A 16,404-nucleotide genomic window follows, 5' to 3' on the forward strand; every position below is an offset into this window, starting at 1 on the left:
TTTCATTGAACAAATTTTATCAAAATTATGTTCTTTTTAAAACGATGAATATGGCAGTTTCAGATTGTGTAAACCCTCACTGACCCCTGTCTCCCTCTCTCAGATGTGTGAGCTCCTTCATTACTTCTGTGACTGCGAGCTGAAGCACCGCATCGAGGCTATCGTGTCCTTCTCGGACAGCTTTGTGTCCAAGCTGCAGTACAACCAGAAGTTCCGCTACAACGAGCTAATGCAGGCGCTCAACATGTCCGCTGCTGTCACGGCTAAGAAGACGAAGGAGTTCCGCTCCCCGCCCCAAGAACAGGTACACGCCCATAGCGCGTCACACTTCCAGTAACTCAGGGCCTGCGCCTACATCTAACCCGACTGAGACTGTGAGAGGCTGTTTGAGCCATAGGCTATTTTTGGTGGTTTTAATACAATCTCCCTGTGCAATTATATCATGAGAAACTGCCACAGCATGGCGGCTTCATCCCCAGTCTGCTGGCTGCCTGATACCTTAATTCAGTTTGCCTGTTATTTGCATTTGAAAAGCTGCCCACTTCCCGGTGACCCGGGACCACCACAGGGGTTTGTGCCCACTAACCTTGTTACGCGGATATTAGATCTCAGGAGTTTGCACATTAACACTAAAGACGGGCTGCGGAGAAGCGTTGTGTGAGTCGAGCGAGTGCTTCTCGTTCTCTCTGGGGTGTGCTCCGAGGCACAGCTCACCTCACTGCTTGGTGTTCCTGCACCAGCAGCGGTGGTTCTCACACAGATCGGCTCTGCATTGAAATGTGGATGGAGAGCTGAGGGGGGGAACATTATTCTCACGCAGTCGGGGGTAACTGATTTCCTGCAGCTCACCCCGTTGGTTTTGTATCATTAACTTCCACAGGACTTGGCCGTTTGTATGGAGCACAGCTCTGGCACCCAGGAGTGCGTGGGAATGGATCACATTCGGGGTGTCTTTTATGGTACCCTGAAGCCCTCACATTCTGGCTTTAATTTCACTCTGCCCCTCCTGTGTCAGTGCTACAAGGCTATGAGAATCCATCCTTTTCTGCTGTGTCATTTGATGCCTTGACACTGAGTTTCTCCAGAATGTTTTACGGCTCACATTGCCAAGAAAGAAATTCCCTCATCCCTCAAGTCCCTTTTATGGTTGATGCCGTATATTCAGCTCAAGTGTTTCAAGGACTGTATCTCCTTTTCCTGTCTTTTCTAAAGATGAAGCACTCAGAATTGTACTTGCACTGTAGAGTAGAGGTATATTTTTCTATTCCTGGTTGGCCACAGCTCAGAGCAGTTTCTCATATTCTCAAAGCACTTTTTAGAGCTCATTATCAGAGCTCAAGTATAATCAATGAGGTCCTCCCAAGACTTGGACTTCTTGAACTAGATGTCATGTATCAGAGTGAAACATTATCTGTGTTGTAAAATGCATGCCGTAAAAGGATTTTGTTGGTTTGAGCGCAAATAGAGGTTGCGTGAAGTTTTTCCTCGATGACGATGAGGTCCCCAGCCACTGTACTGAGAGCACTGTTCAGCCTTGTCACAGCCAGACCGTCTGTCTCCCTCCTGCAGATCAACATGCTGCTGAACTTCAGCACGGGAGAGGACTGCCCCTGCCCAGAGGAAATCCAGGAGGAGCTGTACGAATTCCACAATGAACTGCGGCTGCACTGCGGTACAAGCCCTCGCCACACTATCAGACAAACCTCCCCGGGCACATCTGGCTGCCTTTCAGCTCTCATATGCTCAGTGAACATTTGGTCCTTGCTCTTGCAATCTAGTCCATATCTATATGGAGGTCGAGAGTCAGATGTATAGGCCAGTTCCATTACAGAAGGTATTTTATTTTCTCCCTGTGACATCATTATGCTATAGCTCAGCTACTTTCTCTGACCATTTATTTTCAAATCATGAATGATGTCGCTGCATATGGTACTCAGTTTAATGAATTTGGAAATCCCTCTGTCCCTCAGTCTGTTTTATCCTGACCTCAGAGACCAATTGTTTATGGCATGGGCAGCTCCTGTCATTGAGGTCTATCCCCTTCTAGCTCAGCATTCAATTTTTTTTTAAGTCATTGTTTGAATAGGCATCTTTCTACCTGGTGGAAATCAGCTGCAAAATGTAGAAGAACTCTAAAACCTACAGGATACCTTCATTCAAAGGCCTCTTTTCCCTCGGCAATGGCACATTATATATATATATCATGCCGTTTGAATCTGGAAGAAAACTGTGGGAGTCTGTCTCACCAGAAATGGCAAGTCTCAGTGCTCTGCAGTGAATCTGAAGGGTCAATGTCCTCCTCGCTGCTGCACTGACTTCAGTGACATACCGTTAAATAATTGAGAGGTCTCTGGCCATGGGGGAACTACAAATACAAAGGCTGCAGTGGTCACCTTTAGATACCAAATTTAAAAAAAATGAGAAAGGGAAAGAAACAAATGGACAAATATTTTAACAGAAAACATAATTCACACCCAATCTTGAATCGTCGCTCCTGTAATTTTCACTACTGTGATTTCAGTAGATATGAAGCATGAAGATTGCATTTGAAGTGGTTGTAGCGGTACTTCATTTAGCTTCATTTAGCATTTAGCTTTAGCCTATCAAGGGATTGCACCTGACCGTGGGCTGAGGTTGCTGACCCCCGTGGACATTATAAACAGGGAAAAGAAAGGAGGAGATGATGGTTTGGAGGAGGGATGCAGTGAACAGCTAAAATAGAATAGAAGTGCAGTTTGACAGTTGTGGATGGGACCGTTTGGTCTAGGTTTGGTTAATTTCATAGGAATTGTCTTTAAATTCTCCTCCTGAATCTTCCTTTGGAACATCCGTTATAATACACAGGTCAAGTCCCCCCTTTGCTCTAAAGGAATGTGAGTACTACCTCCTGATATGCATTAGCCTCGGTATTCAGTTCCAGCCCTTCATTTGGCTCAGCTAGCCATCCGTAGTAATTTGTCCTCCTCCTTTCCTTGAGCATGACTGTTCTGGACTTTTTTTTTCTTTAACCCCCGAGTTTTTCAAGAAGTCAAACCATAAGAAGATCTAAGCAAATGTGCCAGTTTTGAAGCAGCAGCTCCCTCCACACCTAACCTTTCCATGTCTGTGGTTACTCATAGATGTAATGCCATTTATCTACCAGACCACAAAACTGGCAAAGGAGTCAAAATACACACCAAAAAACTTTTGGGACTGCAGCGGATATAGCCTCTCTCGTAATTATGTGTCTGCCTGTCTGTTCAGGAATCCCAATGGAAGAGGAGGAAGAGGAGCAAGACACCTCCATCAAAGGCCGCCTACTTGCCCTTGTGTACAAGATCAAAGGTCACCCACAGAAAACTGAGGAGAGTCCTACTGAAGAAGAACAGGCAGCTCCCAGTAAGAACAGAATGAAAATCTATGCAGCACAGAAACCCAATATGAGCAAGATCGCTTCTCAGGTCCTATAATATTACTCTGTCATTACAGTTAGCTGTTTGATGGATAGAGTTTATCAGGAAGAGAAGATTTCAGTTCAGCTGCTTGGAAATACATAACTTACATAGGTTAGCTGAGAGCTGTGCTCCTGCATTTAGCATCTTTCCTGGTGTGCATGGCATACTCCCTCTGTATATGATAACCAGCTTTGCTGAAAGACATACTGTTACGTTGAAGCTAACGCGGATAGCAAAACGAAAACGAGAGGGTGCAGGGCACAGGAGCAGTGGAACAGCAGTAATATTCCATCCCCAGATCAGTCAATTCTGTTTCAATTTCTTTTTCAATTTTATTATGGTAATGCACAGCATGCCTGGCCTTGGTTCAGTGTGATGGGGAGCAGTCATGTGTGCTGTATGCTGAGGCTTTTGCTCTCTCCTATCTGCTTTCCACTGGAGAAACCTGTAAAACTACAGTGCATCTCTGCTTCTTTAGCCAGCATCAGCCTGTAGAACATACACAGGAAGGTCCATGCTGCTGTTGAGATGCTGGATTCCAGATCTCCCTACTGCTCTGTAGTTTCATTATTAATTCTTTTCTATGCATTTTTGTCTTTTGTGAAACCCCGTGTTTCCTGGCACTTGTACACTTGGCTCGTCTCACCGTGACAACCGCTGCACACATGACAGGGGTGCTGAAGTGAGATGAATGCAATCGTCGCATGTACGCAAATGTAGCCAGCAGCTGTTTTTCACACCGCAAGTCACCGAGCCTATTACAGCAGAGCAGGCGCTCGTTGGAGGATAGGTGCTGAGTACGGTGAGACGAGGAACCCCTGACTGTTCTACTAACCCCCATCTGTGGCAGAACAAGGCCAATTTGCGCCACTGCTGTCTCAGCTGATGACAAGACTGGCTTCAAACCTGGACTGTAGTGCTAAGCCTGCACCTTAACCACCGAGCCACTCAGGGGCCCCCTGGCTGTGTAGTCTCTGTACAGAAACTGAGAAAACATTTTTATTGGTCAGATACAGAGAATGTTACCAATCTAAGGCTCCATTTCGTATAAGACATACTTTAGAAAATGTTCATCTTATCTCAGACTGGGCTTTACAATATGTAGGGGAAAATTAAAACATTGATTCAACGAATGAAGTGATGATGAACTCACCACTAATTCATCATAGCATTTAATTACTCTCTCGGTCTCACAAAGTGGACACGGCTCACTTAAGCCTGCATTTAGGAGTGAGCTGAGCTTTCCAAATGCATACAAATCCATTGTAGCGTAAGCATTGACACTTTCCAGATCAGCAGTTTCAACAGAATGATGATAAATTGCAATAATAAAATGCAAAGAAATAGAGCGTTTCAGTTGGGATTTTTTGCCAAGGCAAGCAATAGTCAGGACTCAAAAAGCCATGACAAAGACATGTTTGTACAACATCAGTAAATGCCAGCAGCATAACTTAATTGCTTACTTGCTCCCCAGTTGTATTTCCCATGACATTGCATTCATTTGTTGCACAATTAAATAACACCTATTACAGACATAAGCAAGCCTAAAGGATTGACAGGCCCACGCACTTGTTAGTCAGGACACTCATTGAGTGTCTGGTTTCGGCCTTAGTGCAGGACTCTGATCTGATCTACATGTCTAACAAACACTCACTTCATTGCAAATATAACCACTTCTAATTTTCAGCACTGGCAGAGAGATTTTTGGAAGTGCATTGATTGCCCCAAAGATAATCAGTAGCCAGGGGGTAGGCTCCTAGCAAGGTTTTTCAGTTTGATGCCTGGCTTATTAGTGTGTATGTTTCAGCAGTCTCACAGAACATGCATATGCTGCATGTCTGCATATGCTGAGCCATTTGAGATGAGACCTCAGAAAAAGTGTTTATCATGTTTGATTTTTTTGACCTTGCAGTATAATCTAACGTGGTGCTGAATGACTGCATACATGGACGTTTTTAGTTGAAACCCAGAAGAAAAGGTGTGTCACTGCCCATAGGATTGTGCTTTAGCCTCTGGGTTGCAGGGGAAGTGTGTACGGCTCATGAATTAATAATGACACATCAGGGAGGATGAGCAGAGGAGAGAGTAGCACTGGTGGGCAGATGGCAGCACGATGGACTCACCCAGCAGTGGCCATTGGAACAGAATGTTCCCAGAGTTCCAGTGCTTCATTGTTTGGAACTGAGGGTAATATAAATGAGCAGTGCGTTACACCCAGAGCTCCGTGGTTTGGAATTTTGGGTAATGTTGCTAGAGCGGTGCGCTATACCCAGCACCTCCTTGCTTGGAATGGTTGGTATGAGAGGCTGAGCAGTGAGTTACATTTGGCGCTCCCTGTTTGGAATGGTGAGTGATATTGACTGAGCGGTGCTTTACACTCAACACTCCCTGTTTTGGAATGGTGGGCCTGTCACGCTGCTGCAGGACCCGGCCCCCCTGTGGTGCGAGCTGGGGGGGTGGTGTGCCTGCTCTTTCCACCACCATGGAGTCCCCTGACTCAGCTGCCCCCTCCCTTCCTTGCTCTACAGTGACCAAGAGGGGCTCCAATTACAATCAGCCAGCCATTTTATCAGTTTGATATTCCTTTTGCCTAGCCCTTGGTCGGCACCTGTTAATCTCCTCAGAGTATTCACAGATTGCAGGAATGCAGGCCCTTCTAATTGGTAGGGGTTGGATGATGGGTGGGGCCCATAAAGACATTATTTACTGCTATTGAGGGGGGGCAGGCAGAATGAACAGGACGCTCATGATGGACGGTGCCGTAAATTCTCGTGTAGATAATCTCCCAGCAGGAATACAATGGGAACTCAGGGAGCCCTGTCCCTCTGTGGGGAATAATCAGATAAAAACGCCCGCCAAATTCCCTGATATATTACACGTGTGTCAGACGGCACCGCCACCGGTCTGCCCTTCTAATTTACGCGTTTCCAGCAATTTTTCCCTTTGACCATGGTGTATTTCAGAGTGGGTGATGTACTAGTGGCGTCTGCACATTCATTAGGGTAACTTTTTCTGGTTCCTGGTAGTGCTCGCTCTAGCTCTGTTGAGACGAGACAAAAGTCCACTGCGTTCCCAGAGTGTTGCAAGCGTTGTGGGCAGCCGGTCTCTCATGTAGCCTCGGCGTCTCAGGGGTCGTGTTTGTTATCATTGACCAGAGCGTGCCTTGGTCCCTGCCTGCTGCAGCCAATGAACGAGGCTGACTTTTTAAATGTACCAAACATACAATGGACATGCAAGAGCTGCCCTTAATTAATTCTATGTTCTGTGCTCTAAAGTGAATCATGTGCACCTACGAAGTCCTCACATACAGGGTCGCTGGTGCATTCATTTGGATTTAATGAAGCCATAAGGTTTACCACTCATAATGGCTGTCCTAATAAATGAGTCATTTGACCACGAGGAACATGATCTGTGCTATTAATACTTGCAGTCGCACGATTGCATGTTCACATTATTACACACATCTTTTCAGTTCTGCCCTACAGACATCACTGAACTGTCATCACGCAAATGGGCTTTTGAAGTTTTGGTAGATGACCAGTGAATAAAATTGTTATCTTTTGGCTTCATTGATATGATTTATTAAATTGCCTGTGGAAATAAAGACTCTGCTCTGGGGTACACAGAGTACGTTTGCCCATCATTTGCTTGGCCAAAAAATGCTGGAAAGCTTCTACAAAGCGGCAGTATGAAAAGGATTTCAGTCGCGGGTTGATTTGCATCGTTGAGACAAGCCCTGAATTGCTTCATTGAGTCCTTCCCTTTTTATGGCCGGCACTCGTCACAGCGGTTACAAGTGGGATCAACAATGCAGGCACAGGCTTTTAGCAGGGGCCTGACGGAGCTCTTTTTGCTGTAGCCCCCTGCTGAAGTGTCTGAAGAGGCCCGCTCGAGCTCTGAGCCAGACCTCAGAGCCTGGGGGGGGGGTATTTCTTTCACTGTATACACAAGGGCATGAGCAGCTCTACAGCACAGCACAAAACTATATAATGTTTCTCCTCTATTAGCTGGATCTGAATCCCTCCTGTTGCCTTTGTGGGTAGCAGTGCACAGCAATAAGGGCTCTTCATTAGCAAATGGAGATGCAATCCCCTCGAGCAGTATATCACCCCTGTGCTTAAAAAACTACTAAACCTTTCGCCCGTGTGTTACTCAGTTGTGGATATGAGTCTACATCTTCTGAAAGCAGCTTTGCGTTACAAGAACAGACAAAAGGGAGATACAAGGGAGATGAATAAAGCATGCTAGAAACACTTAAGCGTTTCCCATTGATGTGTATGATATATGCCGCTATGTATAGTGCTGCCGTGCAAATGTTTTAATGAATACCCACAGAAGTGTAGCATGTGTATAAGCATAATTTCACTCTCAGTTCATCAGAAATTTTACTGCAGATCATGTAATGATCTGCGTGTAATGGGAGTATATTGCATTGTGTATGTTCTTGCAAATGAGTCCAATATAGCTGCAATTATTCAGCCCGTCATGTTTTAGTGTAAAATGCGCACTGCTCCCCCACCTGTCTCCACTGAAGCTCGGGCTAATCAGAACGTTTACTACAGATTGCGTAATGGTCTGCACGCAATTGGAGTATACCGCACTGTGTGTGTCCTTGCAGGTACGTCCAGTACAGTCGTGATTGTTGGCTCCGTTGTGATTTAGTGTAAAGCGCGTGCCGTTCCCCTGCCTGTCCCCAGCGAACCTGAAGGAGCTGATCTCGCAGACGATGGTGAGCTGGGCGCAGGAGTGCCACATCCAGGACCCGGAGCTGGTGCGGGTGATGTTCAGCCTGCTGCGCCGGCAGTATGACAGCATCGGCGAGCTGCTGCGCGCCATGAGGAAGAGCTACACCATCAGCGCCGCCTCCGTGCAGGACACCATCAACCTGCTGGCCTCCCTCGGCCAGATCCGCTCCCTGCTCAGCGTGCGCATGGGCAAGGAGGAGGAGAAGCTCATGATCGACGGCCTCGGGTACGAGCCGCGCGGCGGCTTAGCTCCGAGGAGGTTCAGTCGAGCGTGGCCGCAGGGTTCGCTTCGGTTAGGGATCTGTTAGAGGAACGAAGGCTGTAGTTGTGATGAACAATACTTTCAAAGTGTATTTAACCCTTTGGCGTGACTTATTTTATGCTATGTAGCGCGCGTGTTACATTACATGGTTTGTTATGTTTTCATTAGCGTTATTAAGCTTCTCATACTTTTCACCGCCATATTTGCTATACTTTCTAATGTTAAATCACTGTTTCCTCAAAGCTAACATTAGCTAGAACTTCATCTAATATGTATTTCTGACTTCAAAAGAGATGCTTGGATCTACTCAGGTTTTACTGGTCAGTAGTTCCACAGCAAGCAAGGCAAAGCTTAACATCCTTAAGGGGTTCCTCTTTTCCTCCTCTCCAGAGACATCATGAACAACAAAGTGTTCTACCAGCACCCAAACCTGATGCGGGTCCTGGGAATGCACGAGACCGTGATGGAGGTGATGGTCAACGTGCTGGGTGGAGGCAAGTCCCAGGTACTGCTACTGCGGCTTCTGATCAGCACCAGCTCAAAGACTTCATTTCCCTGGTGCCTACTGTAGATCACAGCACTGGAAAAAAGTGGCTTCTCATTTTATGTTTTAAGATTTTAAGATTGATTTTAAGAAAAAAGTACAAAACACATTTTCTCAAGGGTATTGATTCTCACCATTAATTAAAGTGGCTTTTTTGTCTTTGAAGAAGGCATACCTCCATAAAAAATGAAATCTTGAAATACTTATTATTGTTGTTCTTCTTCTTATTGTTATTATTACTAATATTAGTAATAGTAGCAGTGTTAATAGTAGTATTTGTTTTTCCAAAATGATGGCAGTGAATTACCCCAGCGGCTCTCTAAGTGGTGTTGTGGCTGCAGTGGCAGGTATGTGGAATGAAATAAATTCCACACACCTATAAGGATGATATAAAGGACGAGTGATAAGACTTGCACAAGTTGCTGGGAGCTGGCTTCACTGCACTGTGTGCTGGGCCTGTGGACCTGACTGCAGAATTCTGGGAGGAGCAAGCACTATCTTTACTGAAGAAGCAGGCCTCAGCAGGTGGAGATACTCCCCAGGCAGTGCATTTTATACCCTGATACTTGAGGACGGTTTTAGGGGGGGTGAAAGGTCCTTCATGCCAGGCCTTTTTGGGTATGATTTGGCATTTGGGTGTGCCCTTGTGGAAGTCAAGCATTGGTTGCACAGGGGGATATCCCAGAATAAGTCATTACCTTCTTTTATTTCTCTTTGCTGATGGAATTTGGAAAGCCAATGGTGTCAATATGAATTCTGCTTCCTTAAGTTGCTTGTAAAACTACGTGTAAATGTTTGCATACTTAACATTATGAAAAGCCAGTTAGTCCATGTATTAGTAGTACGTACTTTAAATGTGTGCATATATCTTATTCTAATTGACCGACTGATTATTTCATGCAGTATTAAAATAGATTATGTATTATGTATTAAAATAGATCCAAAAGTATAGATTCTTTTTAATGAATCAGTGCTCTTATTTTGGGATTATTCCAGCGTGGGAAGACCTTTGTGGGGAAATAGCATAGAATGGGTAATCATTCAGAAAATGCTGCAGATGGTCTTGCCTTGAAAAAGAGAGCACTGTGACTTGGAATCTCTCGTCCCCATCCAGGAGATCGCCTTCCCCAAGATGGTGGCCAGCTGCTGCCGCTTCTTGTGCTATTTCTGCCGCATCAGTCGTCAGAACCAGAAGGCCATGTTCGACCACCTCAGTTACCTGCTGGAAAACAGCAGCGTGGGCCTCGGTGAGTCACAGTGCTGGGATCCCTCCCTCTCCAGGCCAGCTCTGCCAAAAAAAGGAAACACAGCATTTAAAAAAAGAAGATACTGTAGGTGGTAGGTGTCTGAAAGTGGGGTGGCACTGGAGCTGACATGGTCATATGTAACCCCTTCAGAAAAGTTTATATATACTACATTACCTATTGGTTTCACCGCTAGTCATTGGTACGACACCGAGACTAAACAAGCATTTTCTGTCTGCGGCTCTGCAGGTCTTATGCAGAGGTAAATTGCCATGGTAACACCTCCTTGTGGTGATTGCCAAGGGAAAAACACTTAATGCATCTGAAAAGAAATGCGCTGAGCAGAAGCGAGGAAAATAGCTATATTCCGTTATGAGTTTCGGCCTCTTCATCCTTATCATTAGATTCGCAGAGACAGATAGATACACCACTTCTAAAAGTAAGAGATAGAAGTGCCGTACACTAACATGTTTATGGCTGTTTCTGTTTCTCAGTATTCATCCACAAGTACTCTTGAATTCTGTACCTAGAGTTCAGCTTGCTAGCTAAGAGCTTCTGCTGTAGCAAACAGCACTTAAACCTTAGGCACTCATGTCTGTAGCTAGTGGCACAATCCTGAATGGTTCTTTATGCATCAACAACGATTATCTTAAAAATCATTTCCTGGGTCAAATCCTGTGCTGTCCTGCTGGTAAGCTCCTGCTACGTTATATTGATATCATTTTTTCCCTAATATACCAATCTGCATGCATCAATAATGAAGCACGTGATTTGGCCCTGTGAGCTTCATCTCTGAACTTCACATACTGGAAATTCTGGGAGGCGCAACCTGGGAGAAACCTGGGTCTGAGACTTAGGGATGAGGAAAATTGACTGCTGTAGGTCTGAGAATGAAAAGTAGATCTGAGTCACTCTGCACTAACTCCAGCTCCATCTCATTTGCTAGCATAAAACTCCCAGGTGGCATGTGCCTGCCGTGAACCTCTTTCACCTTTCATTAGGAAGTCCTCATATTAGTGCCCGAGTCCCCATCCGGTGTAGGAGGGGGCCCTGTCAGTCATTTCATTTATGAATGGGGATGATGTCGGAGACATGGTGCCTGTAACAGCATGTGATAGCGAAAGGGGCTCCTGGTAATGGATTGTAATCTAATAAAGCAGCAAGGTGCTAGAGAGGGGCCGGACAGGTAGGGCTGCAGATCACCTCAACACCTCTTCACAGGAGCAGAGAAGCAGTGGGGGTTGTGTGTGTGTGTGTGAGTGTGTGTGTGTGTGTGTGTATTGCGTGTGTATGTGTGTGTGTGTGTATTGTGTGTGTGTGCATTACGTGTGTGTGTGTATGTGTGTGTGCATTATGTATGTGTATTGTGTGTGTATTGCATGTGTATGTGTGTGTGAGTGTGTGTGTTGTATGTGTGTGTATTGCGTGTGTATGTGTGTGTGAGTGTGTGTGTGTATTGTGTATGTGTATTGTGTGTGTGTGTGTGTGTGTGTGTGTGTGTGTGTGTGTGTGTGTGTGTGTATGAATGCAGCAGAGGGAGTAGTGACTCACAGTGAGTTTTGGCAGGAGGTGCTGGGACAAAGTTAACACCGTGGACTGTGCTTGGAACACCTGACAAAGTGAGAAAGCATGGCGTTCCGTAACGGAGCAGCTGAAGGCTCTCATTGATGCATGATGGAGTACAAGAAGCATCTTACCAATCACCCGGGGGGTGCCTACTTTTCTTTATATAGGCTGACACTCCTCCTTGAATTACCCTTGAAAATATGTGTTGCACAGAAGATACTAGCAATACACGTGTAAACAAATGTTCATTTACGAACACTTGGTTACTTTGTAATGGACATTCTATCTGCATCAGGAATATTTGAGCATGATTTACAATTATCTGCCTATTGATTTTGATATGGATGATGGAGAGATGTATGAGCAAGGCTGTATGCTATTCGGTCTCTTATGTGGTTCTCTGTCTGGATGTAGACAGTGTACATCATCTTACTGAAACATGGGAAGACTCTTAGTAATCCCTGTAAAGAAGCACTGGAAAGTTTCATTTAAATTCGCGGTATGCAGCTGTTAACAGATTAACAGTTTAGTGACAAAAATAGAACTGACTGTGGTTATGGGAGTGGAAATGCTTCCCCCTGCTGTACATGTGAGGTACTGCACATATCCTCACACGCTCATGTTACATCATGTGTGACATTAGAGTGTTTTACTGTCCTGGATTACATTTACGTCTCTGACTCAGAATTCCTTAGAGGGCTGTGGCGGGTGTTAATATGTAACCCTACAATAAAGGCTTGCTGTTGAGACAAGGCTGAATGAGACAGAGTGATCAGACAGCCATAGCGGTGCGCTTCTCTTCACAGCATCTCCCTCTATGAGGGGCTCCACCCCCCTGGATGTGGCAGCGTCCTCAGTGATGGACAACAACGGGCTGGCCTTGGAGCTGGAGGAGCCAGACCTGGAGAAGGTGTGTGTGTGTGTGTGTGTGTGTGTGTGTGGGCTTCCTTTACCAAAGGATATCTTTGTCATGTTGTATTGTGGTGTACAGCTTTGAGTGCGTCAGTGCCATGTGTTTGTATGCGACAGGTGGTGACATACTTGGCAGGCTGTGGGCTCCAGAGCTGCCCCATGCTCCTGGCAAAGGGATACCCCGACATCGGCTGGAACCCCATCGAAGGGGAGCGCTACCTCTCCTTCCTCCGATTTGCTGTCTTCGTCAACGGTACGCCTCACAAGCCAGAGGCACAATTCAGAGTGCTAACCTTTCTTAGTACATCGAGGCACTGGGCTGTTTTTTGGGACCAGTGACTCTGTGACTCTGTGAGAGCAGAGAGGATATAGGATAGCCTCCCAGGTAGCACAAGACAAATAGCCTGTCAGCACGTGAGTTGCTGTGGGCTCTCCCCCTATAACTAACCCAGCATTAGTCCGCCCAGTGTTATTTTTATACTCTGCCATAATGTAAGAAAAGTTTACCTGATCTACTGTCAGTGCTTGACCTACAGGCTAGGCCAAGTGCCCAGGAGAGGAACTACCAAGAGTGCTGAACTCAATACAGACAGCAGTGAACCTGTGTCTGCTTAAAGAAGTACTGTAGGAGCATACATTTTTTCATAGGAGAAGGTGACCTGCTCACAAGTTTTTCCTTGTTGTGTGTGGTCAGATTAGACATGGGTTAAGAAAATGGTAGAAAAAGCTCAAATAACATATATGTATGTGCGTGCGTTGGTGTGTGTGCTCGCAGGTGAGAGCGTTGAGGAGAACTCCAGTGTAGTGGTGAAGCTCCTTATTCGACGCCCTGAGTGTTTCGGCCCGGCGCTCCGGGGAGAGGGGGGCAATGGCCTGCTGGCTGCGATGAAGGAGGCCATCAAGATCTCAGAGACCCCCAACCTGGACCTCCCCAGCTCTGCCCATGGGGTCAGCTCTGTCGGGTAAGCTGCCCGATAAAGTGCTGCTCTCCCTGTAGCCACACCCTTACATCTGTCAGCATCGCCCTTCCTCTGAGATGCCCCCTCTCTCTCTCCCCCAGGTCTGCTGAGGATGAGGAGGAGGAGGAGGTGGTGCACATGGGCAACGCCATCATGTCCTTCTACTCCGCTCTCATTGACTTGCTGGGACGCTGTGCTCCCGAGATGCATGTGAGTCACATCGATGTCACACACCGAGGAGCCCAGCCACAAGAATGTTTTTAATGCCCAGCTATGTACAAAAGTGTGGGATTCTTCCAAGCTATTATGAAACAGCCATTATGGACAGTGACTTCATGTTACCATGGATAATGGCTGTCATTTCTTGTCCAAGTTATCAGTTTGTTTACTCAGAGAGTTCTTTCCTACTGTGATGAACACATATGAAGGCTGGCTTTTTCTTTGCCTCCCTCTCACATAACTAATAACAGCTGTGTTTGTACTACGCTTGGAACATTACCGATGTTACCTGATGCGACCCTGAGCTGCACTGTTGTTTCTGTCTGACAGCTTATCAACAAAGGCAAGGGAGAGGCCCTGAGAATCCGTGCCATCCTGCGCTCCCTGGTGCCCACAGAGGACCTGGTGGGCATCATTAGCATACCGCTCAAAATGCCAGTAGTCAATAAAGGTATGAGTCAGTACCCATTAGAATCCTTTAAGGTGCCCTTGGTCCCCATCACCAACATAAAAACCTGCTCCCATTGCATGATATTTCCCTGCCGCACACTAATCTTAATGACTCGGTTGTCTGATTGCATCCACTCAGGCACAACTGCAAACTCCAGCTCATTGTTCATCTCATTTTAATCACCAGGGAAAAAAAGAGACTCATGTGGCTTAGTTTCTCCCTCCCACGCCTATGACTAAGCAAGGTCTTCACCCCCAGTGCAGTCGGATTTCTAGGGATGTGTTTTTTTTTTTTTTTTAGCGATTCCCAGGCGTAGTGGAACTTTGTGAGGTTGAAGCTGAAAACGCTCCCTCGGCCACTGGCCCCAACCACGTTCTGGTGTTTGGCCAAGAATGAAGTCAGGCGGTTGCTGTTTTTAAAGTTGACTTTCGAAAAACAGCAGCCTTACTGTTTTAAATGGAAGTGAGAGTGAACAGCGCTACCGTGTAAACAGGCCTGGATTTATTCCTCTGTGATTTATCAAGCTGCTCGCTTAAAAATCCGCTCAAGTATATTTCTCCCCGATCAATAGTCAGAGTTAACAGTCGAATCGTGTTTTCGTCATGATACATGAATGTGGCTCCTGACAACACTCCTCATGAGCCTTCCTTCTGGAAAATATGGTTGAGTGAGAGGTATTCAGTGACGAAGCCATGAATCCATCTCTCTGCCTATTCTAGTGTTACATCGTTCATCTGTTCTATCTATCTTGTTATTTTGCTTGATGTGCTTAATTCTATTCCCCTCTATATATACACTGTTGAAGGCATAAACCAAAACATCTGTCAAAATGATTATTCAAATATTTAAAACTTGAACAGCTGAATCCATTGACCGACTTTTATTTGTTAACCACTTTTACAGCTTTGGACCCCTCTCACTCTGTCCCTTTATCCCTCCCTCTGTCTCTTTGCAACCTCTCAGACGGCACCGTGACGGAGCCTGACATGTCGGCGAGCTTCTGTCCGGACCACAAGGCGCCAATGGTGCTGTTCCTGGACCGTGTTTATGGTATTGAGGACCAAAGCTTCCTGCTGCACCTGCTGGAGGTGGGCTTCCTGCCTGACCTGCGGGCCTCCGCTTCCCTGGACACGGTGAGTTGTGCGTTCCAGGCCGCCCTCCTCCTGGGTAAGGGCAAAACCCTTGAAGTGATAGACTCGTGCCTTGGTGTTAATCTCCTGCTATATGGGGTTTTGCTGGCGTAACATGTTGTGTCTGCAGAAGTTTCATGTTCAGGTGGTGCTGAGCCAAGTTAAGCCAAAACCTGCAGTTGGACATTGAATGTGCCTCATCATCATCATGGGTCAGACTAGCGCCTGAGCTGGCTTATTTAAGGGAGAGGGCAGGCACTGGTGATTCCCTCGGCCGCAGTATCCTTGATAAGGCCTGGAATCTCCTCGGCTCTGCTTGTTTTGGACCTCTCTTGGGCAACCCTCTAACACGATCCGCCGCGTTAATGCGACGACCGGCTAAAAATAGCCCCTAATCCGCCGCCCGCCACCTCTCCAGCCCACCGCCCTCCCCTCTGATCCCGGACGAAAAGCGCTAAGGATCACAGAGGGGGGGCTCCTGACCCAGCCGCTAACAAATGAAAGTCTGGCTGATTGACACACCAGGCGAGGCGCGGAGTCTAGACCGGCCAGGGCTCCGTGACACGCACCTTCGGTCTGGCTGACTGCGTCAGCAGTGGGCCTGCGTACCCAAGGTCCTGCAGACAGTTTCACATTTCCATCAGCAGTTTCCCAAAGAAAAACATCCTCATGGTAGACTATTTACATTAGGCTAATAGGATTATTGATATTACAAAAACAAACCCTTGCGAGGAACTCTTGTCTCACTCACCAAGTTGTCAGGGTGATAAGCCACCTGTCCTTTGAAAAGCCCTGAGCAGACTACAGAAAATGATGAAAACCATATATTAAATTGGATAGCCATCATTATCATAATCATCACCATTATCGCTAAGAAGCGTTTATTGGAGTTTTTTACCGTACACGTTGCAATTATGAAGGACTCCTGAAATAGTCCC

General features: G+C 46.3%; 1 protein-coding gene across 12 annotated transcripts in view; it reads left to right on the forward strand.

The window, feature by feature from the left end:
* LOC118786578 (ryanodine receptor 3-like) overlaps positions 1–16,404 on the forward strand; it is a 127,563-nt gene that overhangs the window by 68,616 nt on the left and 42,543 nt on the right. For all 12 annotated transcript variants that reach the window (XM_036541717.1, XM_036541722.1, XM_036541718.1 and 9 more), the window contains 12 exons: positions 104–304; positions 1,570–1,672; positions 3,244–3,378; positions 8,132–8,405; positions 8,832–8,946; positions 10,100–10,232; positions 12,602–12,705; positions 12,825–12,960; positions 13,483–13,669; positions 13,768–13,876; positions 14,216–14,336; positions 15,300–15,469. In XM_036541717.1, coding sequence (XP_036397610.1) covers positions 104–304; positions 1,570–1,672; positions 3,244–3,378; positions 8,132–8,405; positions 8,832–8,946; positions 10,100–10,232; positions 12,602–12,705; positions 12,825–12,960; positions 13,483–13,669; positions 13,768–13,876; positions 14,216–14,336; positions 15,300–15,469 — 1,788 coding nt within the window. The remainder of the gene's footprint in view (positions 1–103; positions 305–1,569; positions 1,673–3,243; positions 3,379–8,131; positions 8,406–8,831; positions 8,947–10,099; positions 10,233–12,601; positions 12,706–12,824; positions 12,961–13,482; positions 13,670–13,767; positions 13,877–14,215; positions 14,337–15,299; positions 15,470–16,404) is intronic.

The sequence above is a fragment of the Megalops cyprinoides genome, chromosome 12 (genome assembly GCF_013368585.1).
Source record: "Megalops cyprinoides isolate fMegCyp1 chromosome 12, fMegCyp1.pri, whole genome shotgun sequence".
NCBI classification, from domain to species: domain Eukaryota; kingdom Metazoa; phylum Chordata; class Actinopteri; order Elopiformes; family Megalopidae; genus Megalops; species Megalops cyprinoides.